Source organism: Centruroides sculpturatus, unplaced genomic scaffold, assembly GCF_000671375.1.
Source record: "Centruroides sculpturatus isolate CEXI.00-Female unplaced genomic scaffold, Cexi_2.0 scaffold1327, whole genome shotgun sequence".
In the NCBI taxonomy this organism is placed as follows: Eukaryota; Metazoa; Arthropoda; class Arachnida; order Scorpiones; family Buthidae; genus Centruroides; species Centruroides sculpturatus.
The window spans coordinates 27,667-52,039 of record NW_019385759.1 but is presented as its reverse complement, the minus strand read 5'-3'; the positions used below and the strand labels follow the sequence as shown (position 1 = coordinate 52,039).

Here is a 24,373-nt window from a genome sequence, read left to right as displayed (position 1 = left end):
CCAGGGGTGTCCAACCTTTTTGTTTCTCTGGGCCACATTGGAAGAAGTCAAGGAGTTTTGGGCCACAAGTACATATAATATATACTTGTGGCCCAATATAGAAGTATATTTAAGGATTAACATGTCTAGATTATAATAATAAGTATTAAATCTTTATCATAAAAAAGATATTTTAAAAAATTACTTTTACAGACACTTTCAATTTTTACTTAGAAATAGATAAATTCATTTATTATAAAAGAGACAAATCAAAATTTATTTGAAAAACACAAATATTTGCTTTATTTGGGTCTCTAATTAATAAAAAGCGACGAAACACCATTTTAAACTGCATTTTCATTCAACTAATACAGTATATTTATAAATAAAATATAACCCAAGAAGTAGCCACATTTGGCCCAATGTAGCCAAATCTTGTAACGTTGGAAGAAATACTATTACTAAATAAAGCTGGAGTTGTGACTCAGGATTATAGACCCAAATGCAGGGAAAGGAGAAAAGATAAAGAAGTGGAAAATTAAGGGTCAATATTTGCATAACAGAAGATCTATTTAATTTTTCTCACTACTTTTTATATTTTATCTTTTCTCATCTTTCTGTCCTTTTCCTAAATTTACATCTATAATTCTTTGAGTCACAACTCCAGCTTTATTTAGTAATCCTTCCTCATTCATACATCTCCAAGTATTTGAAAATATTTCTTTTTCACTCAAAAATAAAATATGAATAAAGGTTTACGACTTTGTGAAACTTCTTTTTTGAGTTTATGCCGTTGAAATAAATAAATAAAAAAATTAAAACATTTGTCAGTTTTGTTTACACATTTATTGGGCTGCATTGAAACTTGCCTGGGACTGCGGGTTTGACACCCCTGGTCTAAGGTCTTTGCGTATGTGGGTGGCGGTTTTGAGAGGCAGCAAAAGACAAATGTTTTACAGAGGCAAACCATTTATTCTTGATCGAAAATTCTTACATAAATTTTTTCGTTGGAAAGGTCCTTAGATTCTGAACTTTAAGATGTGTTCAGATCCGATCTGGTCCTGTGTTGAAGGAATTTTGGTTGTGATCAGGTCCTGCGCTGTAGGAGTTTTCGGCAGCGATCTGGTCCAGCGTCATAGGGGTTTTTGCCGGCGCTCTGGTCCAGCATCATAGGGGTTTCTGGCGGCAATCTGGTCAAGCGTCATAGAGGACCCTGGACAGTGTTGAGTAAAATATTTGAAGTCTAGAGAAGTACGCGAAAGATGAATGGAGGTCCAAAATAAACGGAGATACATGAACACAATAGAAGTCTAGTGGAAGTCTTAGAGAAAGCCTCGTTGTCCTTGGAATTTGTGTTTTTATAATTTTTTCGAGATTGGCTTTTTGCTAATTGGACAGACTTTACATCACTGCTTTCTAATTGGTCTTCCACCTGTCGTCCAGGTGTAAATGGAGCTTTGTATAGTTAACAGGAAAGGTCGACTAGAGATGGTTTATCCGACACCATCTTTTAGACCAGTGTTTCTCAACCTGTAACGAATCGTCGCCCCCTTCAATAAAACCGTTACGTAGTATCGCCCCCTTCACTTCAAAATTCCGATGCTTAGGGCCAAGGCTAATGCCAGATTCGTACTACATTGAATAGACTATTGACTACTATAATGTTATTTGTTTAATTATTGTACGGTATAATGAAAAAATATCTAATTATTCTTAATATAATGTTTTACTATATCGCCCAAAAAATTGTTTTTTGCCCCCCTAAAATATAAATTGTTACAAATCGCCCCCTCAACATTGAAAAATGCCCACATGGGGGCGATATCGCCCCCATTGCGAAACACTGTTTTAGACTCTGATCGCGTTTAATAGTTGACTATGACACCTACACTCATTTTGATATTTTTTCTAGTTTCATTTTGCTTTCTAAGCTGCGTCTTAATTTTAATACAGTAGAGCATCAATTATCCGACTCCTTTGGGTACTGGGGTTGGTCCAATAACTGAAAAAACGGATAACAGAAAAATATGAAAAAATATATTATTAGTATATTAGTATATCTCATGTAATTAGTATTTCGATATTAACCTACTTCGCATTGAATTTTCATCGATGTTAATCCTAACAAAATTTTTTTAAAATAATAATCGTCACTATTGTATCGTTAAAAATTAGAGAATAAGCCTCCTTTAAATACTGGCTCCCTTTCATGGTCGAACCATGTTGCCAGCTAAAACACGTAAAAATACTATTAAAGTAGCCAAGACATAGCCAAATATTGTAGTGCCACATCACTAGTGGACATTTGAATTTGCCAACTAGAACGGTCAGTTAACCAATGTGATGGTTAATTGGGGGTCGGATAATCGATGCTTTACTGTATTTTTAATTTTCTTCTTTTATATCTAAAATTTTGTTTTTTCTTCAATTCTTTATGAGCTTCGACGTCAAACTCCGGTGTCGCCGTTTCGACACTTATATAATTTGCTTTCTTGACGATTTAACTTAACAAATTTTTTCATATCTTTCTTTTGGGGGGAGCTATTTCCGGGGCCTCACAGAGCTCCCTACCAAAGTAAAATGTCGCTTGGTGCCAGCAACATTTTCTCTACAAGATCTCCATAACAATCGTTTTTCGCTTTCTATTTTTTTTCTCGTGCGTGTTTGGTTTCTCATTTGATGAATGAATATATATTTGTATGAAATGTTATCATCCAGAATACCATGGTTTAGTCAAAAATATATTTTTTGTTTATTCGTTGATAATAAAAAATCGCATTTTAAATTTTCTATTCAAATCTTTAAAAAAATTCACAGAATTATGCATCTTATTTAATTTTAATATCATTGCAGCAATGAGTCGATTCACTGTCCTCCAAGTTATGGGGTTTATAATATACATTGTAAATTATGGGGTTATTGGGTGTGATATATATATATAAGTTCAGAATATTCTTCGTTGATATGTAAATTTTCATTGTTAAAGTAGTTCTACTTTCCGAAAACTTACGTCACAAAGTTTTTAACGCTGCAGGTATAGGGCTTTAGCTCAGCGTTAACTCTACCTTTTTCAATGACAAAGGTCCTGAGAAGACACTTCACTCATACCATTAACAGACCACCACCAAATCACCTTCTGAATGTATATGTGGGTTCTTTCTGAATTTCATGTCGGTAAGATGATGATAATCACTATCATCCCATCAAATTTTTATCTGAAAAATTACTTTATTTTTCTGTTTGCATCTTTCTAGATTTTGGTTTCATCATTTAGTGATATTTAACTGTATTAGTTATGAATTTTTGTTATTTATTAACAATTAATTCTAATCCATATCATTTATCTTTTTATCTAATTTTGTGTGTTTTTAAAAAAATTTTTCATCTAAACTTACTTTTTAACATTTTTTTCATTTTTCCATGGGCAGAATTTCATCTGAGAGGATACCAGGGATCCCCTCAATATTCGAGATTAACTCAATTAACTAATGAAAACCGAGTCAACACTGCATTAGATATGCATGTAATATCCTTCTGTGTTCCCAATTGAAATTGACTAACAAACAAGCACATCTCATTAAATAAAAACTTTTTCAAATATTGTTTACTGTGTCCTTTTACTACAATTTCATGCACAATGTTTGGTTTTCCTTTTTCTGGCGGTAATAATTCTATATTTTTCCTAAAAATAGATATAGGCGATTCAATTAAACACGTACTATCTGTAACAAACAGACACGTATTGCGAGTCAATAGTAAATAAAGGATCATAATTCACAAGGTGTTTTCGATTTGTCCCGCGAACAGGTATATTGGGTGACATTACATAATGCCGTTTTTGCAGTGGGTGATAGTCAAGTTTGAAAAACACTGGATGAGTGCTGTACAAAGCAAACAGGGCACTGCATGAATTTCACCGGGCATGAACTATATCAGAGAATTTAATTTGATTTTTAATTGGTTTGAAGTTTGATCTGAATCAAATAAATCAATAATGGATTATTTTCTTGAAATGAGCCGTTTCCTTTTGTGTGTGTGTGATAAGTTTTGGAATTGAAAACAACAAAAAGCAGGATAACCAAAATTGTAAAGCGTAAAATGTCTGGACAATTTGGAATAAACTAAAGTCTGATTTCATTTGTCAATAGTTAGAAGTCCACATCTATGATTGGACAGTCTCTGTCTCTTGTGTTTTGAAGCTTAAATGTTTCGTATCTGATTAATCGATCTGTTATATTTAACACAGAGAAAATACACAACAGTCTACATTGTGAAGCATCAAGTAAAAATGTTTAATATGTTCTGCTCTAAATACAGTTATTTTTGTAAATTTTATTCATTTTATAAATTTGATTTTTCATTATTTTTAAAATAATTTATTGATTTGGTAATTTATATTTTGCATTCAGATAAATAATAAATATAGATATACTTTATTCCAGTCTTTAGTTCCTCTTAAGTAAGGAGGGTGGATTAATACTTCGCTCAATATGTGCTAGGTAATGAGGTCTGATCGCATATTTTCTGCAAAATATGAAAATTTATTTGATTGCAAATAATACGAAATACTTCAAAGCTATATAATCTTACTGTAATTCTTTAAACTTCTCGGCTTTTATATGCTCCACGTTCTTTTTCCTTCTCTGTTCGTCTTCATACATTTGTTTCCCCTCGCGTAATATGGTTCTCCTGATAGCAGCATAACGTTTCTCATTATCTCTTATTTGAGCCAAAAGATCCGATCCATATTTTATGGCTTCTTTCTTTCTACTTAATTCTTCTTTTCGTTCGTTTTCGAGTGCAGACACCAGATTACTATCAATACAATAGTTATTTTAATTGAAAGTTGATGAAGGATGATACTGTACGTGAAAAAATACAAATTCAGAAAGTTCTTACTATAAAACATGATGAAATTCTTCTTTGTCTTTCTGTTTTTCAGATGCCAAAAGGGACATTTTCGTATCTATTTGGTTGTCCAGTGCTTTGCGTAATTCTATCTTACCCTGTGTTAATTTTTTCGCATCCTCCAGTTCTCTTTTTCTCCATTTTCTTTCCAGTTCCTCCTGCGCTCTTCGTGCTTTTCGTTCATCCTTCGTGTATAAATATGGAATATACGCGAATTATTATTATTTTTCTTGATTCGTCCTTTATTCATTAATTTATTGTAAAATGTAATTATAAAGATCGGTCGATAAATAACCAATAAATCTGCTAGGCAACCAGCCAAAAGCAACAGCATGGCTGATTATTTCAGTGGTTATTTATTGATTCCCTTATACTTTTAAGTATTTGATTATAACTATAACTTAAAAATATCCTTTTCTATAATGTAACTTTAGGAAATGTTATCCAATGGTCGGTTATTAAAAGTTGTTCTAAAACTCTTCCCTAGTGTAAACTAGGGAAGAGTTTTAGAATAATTTTAATACATAATACGAGCTTAAAAGAAATATAACATGAATTTGCTATTAGGTTTTAACCGATAAATAGCTTTTAAGTAAGTAAATACCTTTTGATGTCAGTTATTGTTGCAAAATTTCTAACCTGACGAGATTAAAATCAAACAGGGTGAGGTTAAACTGGCTGGAGAGTGAAGAATGTCAAAGATGCATTGAAAATGTTAGGATAATGTGTCTTGTTTAAATGATTGTGCCACTACTTTTAACTCTTTTATTTACTATTTTGCATATATTTCATCATGCATTAATAAATACATCTAACTATTAAATGACCTTTGCCTTATTCTGTATGAGGGAAAACCATTTGACAATCATAAAATTAATTGGCTTTACTTTCTGTAACAACCAATGATTTATTATATATAATAATGGGTGGAAGAGGATTACAATAATTTTGAAAAGATATAACAGAAAACATGATTTCTTCTTGTGTTATAATATTAGAATGATGAACCAAATTAAGCAACTGTTTACAACATTTTCAAACCCACATATCCCTTTTGTGAAAATGGAAAATTTATCTACTTCTAAATGTTTATAAACTGAAAATAGTTAAAGAATATTGCTAAATATTTTTCAGCAGCATATTAATTAAATTGCAAATTAGTAGTTTAAAGTTAAAATACTATCCCACTTGTGAGATCAGCCGGGGGTACTAATCCGCTGGGATAATTAGCACCACTTAATCGGCACTAATTCGTGAAACTAGTCTTCTAAGTTAGTATTCTAAGTGGAATTTGGTGATGGCGAATTCACCTTCTTCCTATCTCAGGGTCCTGACACCAGTTTATCTACTTTGCGTAACGTGGATAAACACGCATGAAATTTATGCCGTCGTCTGATTCAGGAAATAATCCAGAGACATCTCTTAACAAAAATATATATAGAATTTAATAAACAAAATAAACAATACAAATACAGAATAAGAAATAATCTAATAATCCAAACAGTCAATTAAAGAACGAATAATCAACTCAATCGCGACAGGAAGAAATCTATTCTTAGTCAAAACCTAGTCGAGAGAGAAATATGTTCTTAAACTATACATTTACGAGAGAGAGAGAGAGTTCACAATTTAGTCCCAAACATACGACCTTTTAACTTGGCAGTGTCGTCTTCTTATCGGTGAAGGTACTTCATGGATAACTTAGGAGTAACTTGTTCGGGGATGTCAATGGCGTTGGTCTGCTGGCATATATGTGTGGAGTCCTTTCACTCTACGATCTACGGATGAACTCATAAGGGCGTTGGCCTTAGAGAGGAATTCAGTGGAGTCTTGTCACTCTCAGATCTGCCGACGAACTCCTAAGGGCGGTGTGGAGGCAATATGGGGACGTCTCTCCTCTATGAGATTTTCTGACAAACTCCCCGAATTCCACTGAACTTCGCATATATCTTCTGATTTTCGACCAATTATCAGTCGAAGCTTCATCCACGTGAACGGATGTAAAGGGGGAAAAATGAGGGGTAAACAATTCCCATTGAAGCGAGATTTTTAGCAGATAAGGGAAAAACAGAGGATGCTCATACTTCCGTCAAAGGAAGTGACTCTCCTAGCTGTTTTCTCACGCTAGAAAACGTTATTTTTCTCACCCAAAACGAAAGAATATTTTATGACAAAAGTTAATATTATTTTTAAATTATTTTAGACCCGGGGGCTATTTGGATCTCACACACTTAGTTTAGTAGTATCAACAAGTAATTAGTCAATAGAAAAGAAATATTAAAATAAAGTAACTGAATTTGGATCTGAAATAAAATATAAAGACCACGAAACTTAAAAATGTGGCAGCTTTTACGCATTTGGGTCTATAAAATTTTGAGTTGCCTAGTTATAAGCTTCTTTTAAATTGAAAAATATTGTGAATTTAAAATTACATTTAGCAGCAATTACAGTTTTTTTTTTGACATATTCCAGTTTGGAAAATGCAGAAATAAATCAAACAAGATGTCAAAATGATGGAAATGCAGTCTAAGATACAAAATGTTTTGTCACAATCATTACACAAAAGTTACGGCAAATTAAACTTTGAATATTTTCAATATTTATTGTTATTGTATGAAACAACTTGTTAAAGGGATTCTTGAAAAGTAAAACCTGACTGAAAGTAATTATTTCTCGAGTGAAAACATTCAAAACCTTAAGCATTTTTTGTATAGACAATTCCTGAAGATGGGTTCATAACTTTGGAAATTGTTGAGTTTTGTTGAATTTTTGAAATTTTTCACTCTATAGGTATCGTTTGGTCGAGTATTGTATGAAAGCCTTTATTAATGCAAATTTAATTAAGTTACTACAAAATGTGGTATTAGAAATGAACAAATTTGAATCCATTTGTTTTATAATAATAATAGGAAGCAATTTGTACATGAAAAAAGTGCAATTATGTAGGCCTAGTCTTACGAATATAGTATAAATAGAATTCATAAACATTGAAGTATTTATATTACTTCAAAACGGAATTCTGATACAAAAATCTAATATGATAAAAGCCAAATTGAATATATCATTTGTATAAACTCCTAAAATATTAATTACATGTTAAATAATTTANTTTTATGTTACTCTGTTGGTTATTTAATATTTTAATTTTATTTTTATTTTATCTTATTACGTTGCTTATTTAATTTTTAATTATGAATTTTTGTATTCCATTGATGGAATCCTTTAATTCAAATTTGTTCTAAACCTGAGGATGGCCTGTGAATCAGGTAGAAAATGTTTGTTTCAAATAAATTATATTTCTCGGCAAGAATAAGGTGTTAGTTATATGTATAGTGATTTGCTGAGTACTTTATGATATTAGTACTACTTAGCTTTAATTTGAGTGTGTTTTTTGTGTTCGAACGAATTATTTGGTTTTACATGTAATCGTATGGGGAAAGATGATTCACCTTACATTTTCAAGATACGATCTCAGTTTCGGAATTTAATTTCGTATCCTGAGGTACCACTGTAAATAAAAATGTAATATTCGTTTGTTCCTACCGATTCCTTTGAAATTTTCACACACGCTCGTGTTTTTATATAATATACATGTCGAAATTCCCCCACTGGGGGAGATGGACAGGATTAAGGCTTACCGTGAAGAACTTGGCTTCAATTATATTATTTTAGATGCGGCTTTTTGCGTTTTTGATTGCGTTTTAATAGGGTACGTCAACAGAATATACACTAAAAAGGAATTTTTCGAAAAATTCCCCCCCTCCACGGGGGAATTGTTATACATTTATAATAGATACATTTTGATCCACAACAACACGTGGCGGGTCTGCTAGTATAATATATATTTATATCCACTGTATATAATCCTTCTCAATTATAATAATAAAACAATCGCCAGTTATTTGCACCAGGATTTACAATATTATCAGTATAGCATTATGTATTATTCTGTTTCGAGGAAAGTTTTATATAAAAGTGAATACTGCCTTATTTGATTGTAGAGAAATGAATAAATAGTATCGATTAAATTGATATGAACGAGTCATCACATAATCGGAGTCATATTAAGCAGGAAGGAGTAATTATATAACCGGAGTAATCGGAGTCATATTAAGCAGAAGTGCTTAATATGACTCCGATTATCATAATATTAAAGTAAAATGTTCAAAATCTACGAGGCATCAAACTTAGCTTCTACGCTCAACAAGCAATACAAATTAATGAAATCGGGCGATCGATTGATTAAAACGCCATTTACCTACAATTACAATTACTAATTCTCACCATAATTGATGTTACATTTTCTTTTGTGCTACCATTATTTATACTTTCTTCAAGTTTTAAATATTATTTACATGCGAATTAGGGGAGACCGGAGCAAGATCGGCATGTTAAGCTTTACTTAAATTTTGTGTAATAAATACTGCTGTAAACTGAAAAAAAAGNAAAATTAAATAAGCAACGGAATAAGATAAAATTAAAATAAAATTAAAATGTAAAATAACCAACAGAGTAACATAAAACAAAAAATATAAAAATGCAAAAAAATGTACATAGAAGTATTAATAAATACAATTACTAACAAATCCAATAAAACTACTATTATGACTGGTTAGAGCTCTTATTAAACTTCTTAACTATAAACTTCCATGCAGAGGGAAGACTTTCTGCATCCCTCGCATTTAAACAGCCTTCTTGTATTTTACTCATATAAATCTGCAACTTTTCCGCTGTCAACGCCAAAGATGGAGAAGATAAAGGTTTTATGATGGCTGCCTCATTCCATTTGACTACAGATCCTGGTGCTTGCGCCATTTGGGATAAAATTGTTGCATAAGACCCCTTTCTGATATTATAACTATGCTCCTTGATTCTAAGACCTAAACTCCTGGTGGTTACTCCAATATAGTCTTTTTTAACGCCCAATTGCATATTTTCATAAGGAATTCTATAAACCCCTGCTTTCTCTTCCGACATTATATCATCCTTATCATTCCTAAGGATTTTGTATAAATTAGGGGCCCTTTTTATAAGCATCCTCGAACCTTTTCTGTGAGCAATCTCTTTCATAACTCTATTCATACTTTCATTATATGTAAATTTTACGATTCCAGTGGGAGCATTTTTAAAAGACCCTTTCTTGATGTTAGCTTCATACTTCCTAACCATTCCCAGAATTGCGCTCTTTCGGTAACCTAGGGTCTTGGCCACGCTTATTATTCTATTTATTTCTTTCCTCCTGTCTTGTACTGTTTCACAATACAAAAATGTTCTTCTTATTAAAGCTCTGAAAGCTGCAATTTTATATTTATACGGATCCTTGGATTGGGAGGGAATATACAATGGGCTGTGGGATGGTTTAATAAAAACGCTAGTGGACAGGTGGCCTTTTTTGAATTTAATACTGATGTCTAGAAAATGCAGATTTAAGGAACTCTTCTGCTCCAATTTTAAAGTAAGGCCATCATTGTTATCATTGATCTTATCCAAAAAATCCTTAATTCTGCTGTTATTTCTCCATAATATAAGTAGGTCATCAACGTATCTGCTAAAATACATGACATCCTCCTTAAAACCGTGAAAAATTCTTCTTTCCAGTCTCCTAACTACCAATTCGCATAGGATCCCTGAGAGCGGGCTTCCCATAGGGACCCCCCTTCTCTGTCTGTAGATCTGCCCATTAAAAGCGAAACAAGATTCACGGCACGCCAAACTAGCCATACTCTCTACTTCCTCGGTATAACTAAGCAACTCCGAGTTATTACCGTATAAGAAATCCAAAAGCGCCTCCTCGCACGATTCTATCTTTACTGATGGATACATGTTCTCATAGTCGAAAACATTTGCAACTTCATCTTCCATTAATGCTATATTTTGCAGATCTTTGACACTTTCATAGGATTACGTGCAACTAGAGTATCCGTGTCCAGCTGGGAGGATAAATACTCATGCAACTTCTTTTCTAATACAAACGTGGGACTTTTGCATTTCTCTACAACCGGTCTTATTTCTTTACCGGTTTTATGCACCTTAGCGAAAGCAAATAACCTAGGTGTTCCAGGTCTAGGGTTCCTGCATTTTTTGAGAAAAGGCAAAGCTCTGGAAAGTTTAGAGACCTCTAGCTTCCTGACTCTTCTATCCAAACTTCCAATAATCTCGCTGTTGAGCCTTTCACACACTGTCTTTTCGATGTAATCCATTAGTGCTTTGTTATAAGTATGTCTTTTCATGATGACCAGTTGTGTTATTGGATGTGTTAGTAATTGTATTTATAAATACTTCTATGTACATTTTTTACATTTTTATATTTTTTGTTTTATGTTACTCTGTTGGTTATTTAATATTTTAATTTTATTTTTATTTTATCTTATTACGTTGCTTATTTAATTTTTAATTATGAATTTTTGTATTCCATTGATGGAATCCTTTAATTCAAATTTGTTCTAAACCTGAGGATGGCCTGTGAATCAGGTAGAAAATGTTTGTTTCAAATAAATTATATTTCTCGGCAAGAATAAGGTGTTAGTTATATGTATAGTGATTTGCTGAGTACTTTATGATATTAGTACTACTTAGCTTTAATTTGAGTGTGTTTTTTGTGTTCGAACGAATTATTTGGTTTTACATGTAATCGTATGGGGAAAGATGATTCACCTTACATTTTCAAGATACGATCTCAGTTTCGGAATTTAATTTCGTATCCTGAGGTACCACTGTAAATAAAAATGTAATATTCGTTTGTTCCTACCGATTCCTTTGAAATTTTCACACACGCTCGTGTTTTTATATAATATACATGTCGAAATTCCCCCACTGGGGGAGATGGACAGGATTAAGGCTTACCGTGAAGNACTAATACTAACCTCTTCTGCTAAAATGTCTACCACCTGTTCTTGTTTCTTCCGAAGCTCATCAATTTCTCTCTCTCTCTGTCTCTTTTCTTCTCTTAGTCTCCGTTCTTCTGCTTCCTCACGTTCCTTTCAAAAGAAAAATATATATTTATATTTTAGTATAAATATTTTTTATTATATTATAATAAAAAATATTGATATTTTAAATGTTGTGCTAATTTTGACAATAAGAATGTTTATAAAAATGTTTACTGTACACACTGTTGAAATTAAATATAATACATATAGATAATTATTTATCAAAAAATTGTTTATTTTATTTTCGAAACATAATACTTTAAAAAAGCTTGTAATTTTATACTATTTGTGTAAAAGCAATATAATTAGTTATAAATATAAAAAAGTGTTACTTATTAGTAAACCATAAAGATGACCAAATGGCTGAGGAAGTTGAAGTATTGGTCTACCATCCTGGAGATTTGGGGTTGAATCAGAGTCATCAACACCAGGAATTTTACCTGGGACTTACCAACCAGAAAACAAATGCATTGGGTCCTCTCTCTTGTCAGCTAGTCATCCCCATTGTGAGTCTAGCTGAACCCATAATGGGTACGGGGAAAAAAAGGGCCCTCTAGTGCCCACAGGCCAGGGATAGAGCAAGAAAAAATAAGTACGGTTTTTATTGAATAATATGCTTTGGTTACAAGTTAGTAGTGGAATCTTGTTACTAATAAAATGATGTGAATAGATGTTTAGCACACATTAAATGCTATTATTGTGAGATCAAGGAGGGGTTAATTAAAATTAAAACGGGAAATTAAAAAGTGGAAAAACCCCAGTTTTTTCTCCACCTGGCATTTCCATTACTCTCTAATCCAACAGATAACAAGTGATCAAATGATCGTAATAAATCAACAATCGTTATGATGTTTTGAATAAGTTTCTATGATAAGTCCAAAACATCTAATTATTGATAAGGGAGAATGTCAAAATCGCCTAAATTATGAGGTAAGAAGAGTCAAAACACCTGGCAGAGAATATCAACAATCTGCCCAAGTCATCAAAGTCTTACAGCTCGTCTTGGCCATACCAGAGACATATCGTGAACTTGGAACCACAACAATGTGAGTCACCAGAGTAAAGTCTCACACTCAGGAGGATAAAAAGGGCAGACTTCAGAGGTTTGGGGCAGACATACTAGGAGGAGCATAGAAGAAGCTCTACCAGCCAGCTCCTGTTTCACCATACTCAGGTAGACATCCCTGAATGCAGCTGTACTCACAATTCTCCAGAGAAGACTGGACCTAACAGGTATGCCTCAACTATAATCGAAGACCTCAGTCACTTTCTCAGAGGTAGCATATTTAGATTATTGTAAACTCTCGGATGACTTAGATATCAGGCTTTAGTATATATTTTTGGTATATTGATTATGCAAGGTAGGAAATACCTTAAATGAATAATACAGCTTATTGTATTATGTTTTGTTTTAGTTCATTAAACTGTTTTAGTTGTTAAATGAGTCATGTGTGGACTTCCTGTGGATAGCCAGTACCCTATCGACTTATCTGCATCCCCGCTCGACAAATAGCCCTCCTATTTAATAGCCATCCAGTGACATAGTGAGCCAGGCTGATGTCGGTGTAGTGAGCCAGGCTTTACCAGGCTGATGTCAGAGAAAGGATTAAGTCTCACACTTCCCTAGCTTCTCACATTATCAATTTACACTAGTGATTTAAACCAGCACTTCATAAAATTTATGCATTTATGGACTCATTCACAATAAAAGAGATTTTGTTAGATTTTGCTGCAATTTTTTCATTTTTAGAATTTTAGTTAATATTTGATTTGATACAAGATGGATAAAACAGTATTTAACTTGAAAAGATGTATTATTTTTAATTTTTATGTACACATTTCTTTGTTCACATTTTCTATTCTGTACAAATTTTTCTGTTGATATTAAAAAAAAGTTTTTAAAATACAGCTGTCCCTTGATAGTCCGACGTTTTGTAATCCGACATGCTCAGTAGTCCGATGCACCTCCTGTCAAGGTACCCATCCCGTTACATGTCTGCTTGCACAGAAACTCGTCACGACGTGAATCTCCCCACCCAATTCTTACACAATGACACACATTTCGTGTGTTTTCCATGAGTAGTTCTGTTCGAACAATTGGAGCAGGGAATATTGTAGACTACTAATAGCAAAACAATGCCAAATATGTAATCACTTTCGGTAATCCAACACCCCTTTGGTCCTATACCTGTCAGATTATCAAGGGACAGCTGTATACTCATGGACTCCAATCATCAATTCATAATCTTCAAAATCTCTGTTTTAAAGTACAGTACAATTGTAAAGTCTCTCCACAATAGACCATGCCCATGATGCTCAGCTGAGTGATGACATCTTAACTTATTTTAACTCTTTTGACATACAGTCTCCTGTAATGTAATTACTTCATTTCTGGAAGCTCCTTCCATTTCCCGCCAACTACAGAGGAATTTAATGATCACACTACACTATATAAAAAATATTACCTAACCTAAACACAGAGGGTATATTTTCTATATGTGTGATGCATACCTTGTTTTATTTTATTTGTTTTCATTGCAACACAAAAACAAATTGAAAATTTGAAGTTGTCGTCAAGGCCATGGAGAAGCATCTTGTATGGGGTCCAAGGCACAGAGAACCCCTTTTGCTATTTACTTTTGAACAAATTAGATATTTCAAATGTTTCTTTATTAATAAAATGGCAATCTTAAAGATTTTATTTTTTGTTAGTAAAAATAGCATTAATTTATAGGAGTATGACCGTTAATTGAATTCGAGGGTTGGATGTCACACCAATCTTTTGTTTAAGTGAGAAAGGAAGAAATCATCACAAAGGCATTAATTACATATATTAATATAATCACTATATTTGCAAGCGTTTTCGACATATTGTAAGATGTCATCCTCAGGCAGAACACAAACTCAAAACAAATCTTTTGAACAAACAAAGACTAACAGCATTAGTCCTTTAGAACAAATCAAATTTAGAATAAAAACATAAGGAATTTAAATAAGCACTGAAAGCCGAGCTAGAGATGATGTTTTAATCTTTTATACAGGCTGATCCATATTGCAGACAACTCAAGCACCGGGAATTGCACAAATTTTATAATACGGTAAGGAGGGCCTCCCAAACATATATCAGGCTCTTCTGATCACAATACCTGAGCATTGTCACATGCTCCCACAGCAGGGTATGTTGATGTTGTAATACAATCCTAGCTAGCTCAGTGCCACACCTGTCAGCCCTCATGGAATGTTGGTGTTTGGAGACGTGGCAAGATAACATTGTAGTTGTTGCTCCTACATAGTGTGTGCGAATGCCAGACGTGTTTTCTAACAGGATAGAGTATACCCCAGAACTTCTCTAGTATGGAGGCAACATCCCTGTCGTTGAATAGAATTTTCCCTGGGCCAGGGAAAATCCTTGGCTCCCCCCTCTCTCAATGGACATTGTAGTAATCAATAGGAATATTTCAAGTTCAGAAATTATTAATGCAATTCCTTCTTTTGGTTTTAATGCTAACTGATTTAAACTATATTTCTTTAGATTCTGGAGACTGCATTATTGAAACTCACTGTCACTTTCTCAAGTATTCTCCAGCTGTTATCATTAATTTCAATCCTCTATCTTTTATTGTAGAGTTTTATAGAAATGCCATCTAGAAAATTTTAAAAAACAGTATATAAATAGTAGTTGTATAAATTGCTTATTGATAGAAGCCATATATCACTCATCAAAAATACATGACATTTCTCTATTAGAACAGTATTATATATATAGAGAGAGTTTAAGTTTGTAAAAGGAATTGAATAACAAAAAGCAAATTGTATAAATAGGCTGTACAGAAGCCATAGTAAGAGTCTAGAAGAGCCACTTGCTGATCACAAGCCACAGTTTGGCCACCATGGATCTAAAGTTTGTCCTTAGTATTCACATACTGAGAATACAAAACAAAAAAAATATGTTGATACAAGATTTTATAGAGCTCAACATTAAAGAAAACTGTATGCATCTTCAGATAAAAGGCATAAATCTTACTGTGGAGATGAGAACCATTAAATTGACTTTATATTCACACAGATCCAGTCTAATATGTACAAATAACTTATTGGTTAAGGTTTGTGGCATATAAATATATCATTTATTAAAAGAATTTGTTGTATTTTTTTTTTTTATAAATTTGAATGCATAATTCTGTAATAATTATGAGTTTATATATTAATTTATAAATTTTAAATATAATTTACAATGACATGATTTAAAATGAACACATATTTAATATCATAATAAAAGTTACACAAATAAATAAAATATTTATATATTATTTATGGTTTACTAATATAAATATAAATTCTTCACCAAAAATATGATGATGCTTATAAATAAAAAGTCATTATTTACCTTTTATATATTTTTGTATTTTATTAAAAATTAGAAACAATTAATTTATATGAATTTATTTCTCATTTTAAACAAAATTTCTTGTTATAAAGTTATATTATTATTATTTACTACTACTAAAAGAACATTTTCAAGGCTATAGGATTGCTTTTGTAAATGTTACATAACTATTTTGGGATAACTTCATATCTTAGAAAATTATGAGCCTTATCATCATGTTGCTATATAAATAAGTAAAGGAAATAATTATTTTTGTTCAGAATTTTTATGTATTAAAATAAAATATTAACTAAAAATGTTTGATAGTCAGTTGACTGAGAGGTTAAGGTGGCAAGTTACTGCTCAGGGGACATGAAATCAAATGTGGATGGGTTGAAAAAACACAGAATGCTTTCAGTGGATGGACTTTCCAGGTATGTTTGGCCCATATCTCACCTCCCAGCTGCTCCAATGTGGGTGGGCCTGGCTAAAGAGGCCCTCTTGATGCTGGCAGGGTAGAAAAATTTTAAACTAAAAATATTTTAGTGAATTATATAACTATACAAACATATTCAACAGAATGGAATTATGTAGAGTAGTTAATGAAAAACACTTCATTTATTAAATTTTAAACTGAACCAAACAGTTAGTTTGTTTATATATTCTTAAATAAATTTATGTGTTATAATTAAATAATAAATTAATACACTAATTTTAAAAGTACGTACAGCTTTTTCATTCATAAATGCCAAGTATCTTAATTCTTCAGTCAGTTTTCTTTCATTTTCCCATTTTCTGCGAGCCAGCAGATCCTCTAATTGCATCAAAATGTCTGCCTGAAAATCATTTATTAAAATTATTTGTGTTAATAATATACATATATAGAGTTATAACAGTAATTAAATTGATACCATTAATTCTTTCTGATCTTTCTTTCGACTTTGAAATGCTTTTAAGTCTTCTAATTGCATTTTTTTAACAAGATGTCTTAACTCTTTTTGTTCTAAATATTTCTGGTCTTTATCTAATTCTATCTGTTCCAAATTATCATATATTTGTTTTCTAAGTAGATTTCCATATCTATATATTTGCAAAAAAGAACTTTTTATAAAGAATTTATGTAAATTAATTAATTTTTGTCATTACTTTTACTTTTATCATATTTTAAAATAATCTGGTATGACAGCCAGACAGCTGAGTGGTTGAAGTGGCACAAAACACCAATAAAGCAGAATTTTAATATAATGTTTTGTTTACACTAGAAGAAATTGGAATGGATTCTTTATTTGTACAAAAAATGATTATTATAGAAAAACATTATGATATATTTTATAACTTCAATAAATTTGTATTAATGATAATTAAATAATTTCTCAACATGAAAAAAAACATTTTTATTGATTCCTTATGTCATTGCTCTCCCAGTATAATAAGTCCTATTAATAAACATGTTCCAACTAGGCAAGGATACAAACAGAAATTGTATTAATAAGTTTAAGAGTGAATCTGTATGAAGTATACTGTATTTATTATTAAGAATACTCTTTAATAATAGTTAATAACAATTTAAATCTGTTCTTTGCTTCAAAGTATTTCATTATTTATTACAGTTCTACATGATTATGACTAAATTAAACACAATATCTGTCTAAAACTAATCTAATATATATATAGAATATTTTTTTACCTAAATTTGAAAGAAAATATTCTATATATACTCACTGTGGCCAAACTGCAGCTCTTCTAGACCGTTATTGCAGCTCCTGTATTTTGGACTCCCATCTCTTATTACTTAGGGGTAGGGGTCTGACTTTGATGCTATTCCTCTCTCTATTATTTATTTATATACAGGTATATATAAAATACTATTCCAATATAGGATGTGGCTCTCACATATTTCTTATACATAGTATATGGCTCATATTGTGACATAATTTGGTTACCCCTGATGTACACTTACAATATAGCCTATAACTAACTTATTACATTATTATTTCAAAAGTATTATTCATTAACACATTTTTAGCTTTAACACATTGCCATGGTTCCTCTAATTATAAAAATCTTCAAATGAGAATTGCTAACTTCCATCATATAAAAATATATTCAACTTATTTTTTACTGGTTAAGTATTAACATATTAAAATGTTTTTGTGTATATCATCCACTTATTTTATATTGCTTTGAATTATTATTATTATTATTGATTTGTTTCTTTCATATTTGACTCGCCATTCTGTGGGACTGAAAAAGCTTTTTATCATACCCATCATGGGTTCTGCCAGGCCCACAATGAAGATAGCCAGGTGGTAAAGCATGGCAATATATCAAGCTGGATCATCCATGAAAAATTTCTGGTGTTTTTCAACTGCTCAGATTCAATCCCAGGTTTCCCAGAGCAGTAGGGATGCCACTTTTACTGCCTCAGCCTTCCATTCAATGCTTAAAATTATTTTAAAAACATTTTTTAAAAATTATGACCAATTCATATAAATCTATTTACTTTCTTAATGCTTTAATTAATTTTCAACTTACTATTTATAAAAATTGCATTAGTTTTTCTTTGGTAAGATAACAAGATGTATAAAATATTTTGTAGTTTAAATATATGTTCAATTACATATTCTTTTTATTTAAAGGAAACTATACTTCCACCTCGATAGTGTATCCAGGATTTTGAGATTATGTATGCCACTCAAGGCAGATTGGGGAATAAGGCATATCCACCATGTTGTTTTTCAGAGAATGTTACACAATTATCTTAGAATTATTCAACAACTTAAAGTAATGTGATGCTAGTTATTTTTTACTACTTATTTATTTTCTATATGTCATGAATGAAGTATACTATCACACATACTGACATTTCTTGGGACTTTAATGAATTAAAATACTGACTCACCTTTGACTCTCTTCCTTATTCTTTCTATCTTTTTCTTCTTGTTTTTGAATAGCTAGTGTTCTTTCTCTTTCCATCATTTCATCTAAAGATTGGTTTACATTCTTTATCTCTCTTTCTATTTGTGCTTTTTCATATACTTGTTTGTCTCGAATTGCTTGACATTTCACATTTCGAATCAACTGTACGTGCATGAAAGTTAAATATGTTTATCATAAACTTAAGTACAATACTACAAACTGCTGTCTAATTTCTTTACCTGATTTAGATGTTTTACTTCCTCTTCACCTTCAATTTTTGTTTTTTCGGCTCTTTTATTCAGAACATCTGATAAATTTTTAGCTTCTTCTGTGTCATTTGAGTTATGGTTCTTTTCTCTTATGTCATCATAATATTTCATACAACACTTGCGATTTTCTACAGCTTTCTAAATATAAAGTTAAAATAAATAAAAACAACTTTCTATTAAGCAACTTTCTATTATTTTTCAAGTAACTTTTGTATAACCAAAAACACATATTAGTATACTTTAATGCTATAATTTTAATTAGATAAATAAAAACAGTCAAAACACTATCACAAATTAAACATATTATTGTCTAAGAGATCAGCAGTAAGATACTAAAAAACAAGGTTACTAAACCCCTTTTATATAGTGTAAAAACCTTTATCACACAATACTTCACATTACTCAAACTCCTGACTCATAGTATATTCTAAATGTTGAACAAAAGACTGAGATTGATAGAGATTGAGATTGATAGTTTTTCATTTTTTGCAGGATTAAAATTTTTTCTAATTATTAAATTTAGTTGTTTTTCAATGAGAGGAATAGTAACATCTACTGCAGAAAGTAAAGTTGTAAATTCAAATGCAGTTCATCCTTCTTTCTATATATTTTTACTTTTTCTAAAATTAACTTTGATTTTTATTTTTAAATTTATTGTTTTTGCTATTCTTTACTTTTGCTACTCTCATGCAAAATTTTTTTTTATATCAGTAGTAAGTTAAATAATGTTTTCAGAAAATCACTTATGGCTGCTGCTATTTTCGTTGTGAATTTGTCTCTTTAATCCGATTTTCAGTTCGGTAGACTATCATATACAGCTTTCAGGTTATGCTCATAACCTGAAAGCTGTATATGATAGTCTACCGAACTGAAAATCGGATTAAAGAGACAAATTCACCACAAAGTTAAATAATGATTCATACAATAAATTTATAAGGAAATCAAATCTAATTATTTATAGCCTAAATTATAAAAATTTTGAAATAGAATATTGTTAAGTATGGCAATTTCAGATTGTAACTTTATGGAAATGTGGATGTGCAAGGCCAATTTACTGTAAGTTCATATAATGCAAAACTCATATCGCATGATACTTTATGTTTACAACTTCTAGGATTTTAGCTAATATTGAATCAAGATCAAAAATCAATAAGCATACTATTGTCTCCAAGTCCCCTAAAGGCATAAAGGTTTTAGGCTTTTGCTTAAGATTTCATATATAAGTTAATGACGAACAACATGTTTCATTAAACATTATTTATAAATAATGTTTAATGTATGAAATCATATTTTCTCCAAAACAAGATTTGTTTAATAAATATTACAAAGTATTTGATTACTAAAAATCTTTAATTTCAAAAAATAATTTTTAAATAATAATATAAGAGAACCTCTAATGCATCTCTGAATTTTTTCCTTTCATCTTCTTTGATTTTTCTCAGCTCTGGAGATATATAAAAAGCATTTTGCTGTATGTTTTTTAATTCACTAGCAGTCAGTATAGTAGTTTTAATAGTTGGTTCAGGTCGAGGAATACTAAAAATATAAATATCCAGTTATTATTTGGAGCTGAAACCAAATTAAAATGCAAATATTTTTTCTGACAATAAACTAACAAAAAATTTATCATCATTAGACCTCAGATGAATGTAAAGCTTTATTTCTTTCAAAACAGACAATAATGGCATAGAAATCTGTGTGTGTGTGTGTGTGTGTGTGTAAACTGTAAGATTTTATCTCTGTTGAGTGATAGTGACTCTCCATTACCTCATAGTCCATCTCTATACCATGTGTCTAATGGCAGGTGAGCCATTAAGAGCCTTTCTACTCTAAAATATTCTTTACATACCTCCCGATACATCAAAAATCAGATTCTAATTTTTTAAAGATTCCTCTCAACTATTTACTAGAAAGAACCTTATAATCTGTACATTAAACATAATCACTAATCAATTTAATTTTGTTATAATAGATCATAAGATATCAATCCTGCATACTATCAGGATATAAGTCTTTGCTGACAATTTATGTCAAATCACAAATATTTTTAGTCTTTGTGATGCAATTTTAAACACTGTTTCGGGATAATTTCCAGTTGTTTTGATTTTAAAATTATTCACTACTGCTGGAAACAAGTTTATAGAAGTGTAACTGATGAAAGTTGCTCCTGGATCCATCCCATTAAGCATTTTGCTCGTATAAGAATAGTTTACATTGCAAGAAGGGCATCAATGATGCACAACAGAGATAAAAATCCTGATCCGTATAAAACAAATTGTATGAAATGTAATATGGAAAAATATAGTGAATATAGTGTAAAATAAATAAATGAATTGGTTTAAAACTTACATTAATTTCCTAAAAACTCCATTTTCGAACAAATTAATGACATCACAGTGAGTTCCTTTAAACCTCTGAGGAGAATGTCTTTTTAAGCAGCTCTATATTTCAGAATATAAATAAAATTTGAATCAAATAAACAAACGAGTATAAAACAAAATTTATACAGATCTAAGTCGAACAATACATAAATAAACAATAGAATAAGGACTGGCGTGTAAGATACAAAATACCGTTTACCATTTTCCGATTTTGATGAAAAAATCTATTTCAAATTCAAATTTTCAAATGTTGCTATGGTAACGCGTAAATAACAAAAACAGAACTTCCCCTAGCGGCATTATTAACCAAATTTAATTCGCCAAACAACGAAATTAATATAAATGTCGTATTTATTCAAACCAACCATTTATAATTAGACCTGTAATTTATAGCAAAGAATTATACTTGTTTCAAATTTGTAATGTTAACAGAATATGTTTGTAATTTTACGACGCAGAGTTAATGTCACCGGCTAGTTTAGTTATATAAATCGATTTCAAAGTAAATTAAACTAATTCATTAAACGAAAGAGCAAGTGTAAATCGTATAAAATAAAAGTTTCCAATTAGCAGAACAAGATGCAAATTAAAAAATGCGATCTTATCAATTTATGTACCGATGTGCTCACTCTGCTAATTTGTACAGCACTGAGACAATGCCTTATATTCACGAACCCTACTGCGATACGATTAATACTTTTACGATTGCACGAGCAATGCAACATACTCGTGCAATACCGGAAAGATGTCTTTAGCGCTTGGATAAATGCTAAAGTAAATTCGAATATCTGTCAAACCTCGATTTTGCATCACGTCAGTTTGTGTTTGAAATCAACGAGAAAACAGAGTGAGGTGCACAAATCAAATACCGCAAACAATAACAATTGTACGTGGTCGTGAGGTTTTCGCGTGAGTTTGAGTGTACGATTTGACTCTGACAACGTAATTTGGAACGAAAAATCGTGTAATTAGTGATTCATGGATACCGAAAGTTTCTCTGTTTAATTTAATAGACGATACACAGTCAAACCTCTGAACAACGGTTACTGACGAGAACATAAGGAGCCTTTTCGGAACCCGTTTCACTTCTTACAAGTTGGGGATCGTTATGCCGTTTTCATATATATGGTATAATTTATGTGGTAATGCTATAAGAGAAGAAGTAATAACCACGTCCAAACAATATCCCTAATTATAATTTAAAATTATCTAATAAAATACCAGTCTTAATTAGAACAGACTTAAATCAAAATATTTCAAATAAACACTATTTGCAAGGTCCTGCATCTTAGGAGCCCAGGTCAATAGCTCCTCCCCTCCCTTCCCTGGTTATTGCATTGGAAGTCGCATTAAAAAACGAACAATGATACCGGGAAAATGCCCAAAAATTTTCTAAAACAATGTGTTTGAAGTTAACACTGCACGTGTGACCCCCTAATTCAAATTTTCCTGGGGTCCCATGAGGCTATATAGCTTCACTGTCATTTACACGATCAAATATAATTTATTTAAAGCATTATTTGTCACTTATCATCGAAACTGAAATAACTTTAGCTTATTTTTTTATGCTATTTTTTTCCTGAAAAAATACCAAGCTGATTAATCTATCCATTTCGAATACTTACATATAACAAAAATGTAATTTGGCAGTAATTTTGCTGTATATTTCATCAGCTTTAAATATTAACCATATTTCATACACTTAATAAAATACTTGAGTAAATTTGTTAAGTAAAACTTGTGTCACCAGATTTCAATCGCATACCTCACTAGAACTAAAAGACAGAAAACGGGACTTGCTGTCATACAATAAAAGGTAATGAGAGAAAATATTATTTGATGAATTTAATGGATAGAGATGTACAGTAGAGCCTCGATTATCCGACCCCCGATTAACCGACACCTCGGTTAACCGACCGTCCTAGTTGGCAAATTTCAAATGTCCGCTAGTGATGTGGCGCTACAATATTTGGCTATGTCTTGGATACTTTAAGATTATTTTTACGTGTTTTAGCTGGCAACACTAGATCGACCATGAAAGGGAGCCAGTGCAAGGACTTTAAACTACAAGGATAGCCAGATCCCGTATATTTGTTAGCGTGAACTTGGATCTTTGTGACGTCACAGCAAGCCCTCTACTTCAACATGACAGATCTTTCAAATAACAAAATACGATAAAATATTAAATCATTTCTTAATTAATTATTAAATTACTACTAAATGTAAACTACTGTAGAATTTTCGGATTTAATAAGTGTACTGTACGTCAATAAATTTACAAGTCTTTTGTCTAATATTTATTTAACAAATTAATGAGCTATATTTTTTATTATGTGATTATCTTACTTAACTTTTTAATTTTTTTTCGACAATCACCATTTTCAGAAGGCATTCTTTTCAATATTTTATAGTTTTCTTGTTTAAGATTTCTATAATTAATTCTTATTATAGTTCTTAATTTACAAAAATCTTTTATTAAAGTAAAAGGTAAAACTGTTTCCACTGACTAATTCTGTACAACTCCGGGGCCTTTTTTATACGATTCATCGTGATATATTTCGAAATATTTATTCCATTCTATAATTTTTGCTAGCCATTCATCAGTAGGTTTAATAAGCCCTC

The 24,373-nt window shown here is 31.3% G+C and overlaps 1 protein-coding gene across 2 annotated transcripts; it reads right to left on the bottom strand.

Annotated features, from left to right (window-relative positions):
• Positions 1–3,993: 3,993 nt before the first annotated feature.
• LOC111641855 (cilia- and flagella-associated protein 45-like) lies at positions 3,994–22,071 on the bottom strand. Of its 2 annotated transcripts, XM_023388097.1 has the most exons (11): positions 21,951–22,071; positions 21,720–21,811; positions 20,762–20,906; positions 19,341–19,508; positions 19,085–19,263; positions 17,094–17,262; positions 16,911–17,018; positions 11,751–11,864; positions 4,879–5,072; positions 4,570–4,794; positions 4,006–4,503 (listed from the first exon to the last, which is right to left on the bottom strand). In XM_023388097.1, exons 1-11 carry the CDS (start codon positions 21,951–21,953, stop codon positions 4,425–4,427), a joined length of 1,476 nt encoding a protein of 491 aa, XP_023243865.1. In that variant the 5' UTR covers positions 21,954–22,071; the 3' UTR covers positions 4,006–4,424. The 2 variants fall into 2 exon arrangements, with proteins under 2 accessions (XP_023243866.1, XP_023243865.1); XM_023388098.1 differs by lacking the exon at positions 20,762–20,906 and having other exon boundaries at positions 3,994–4,503; positions 21,951–21,974.
• Between the last annotated feature and the right edge of the window lie 2,302 nt (positions 22,072–24,373).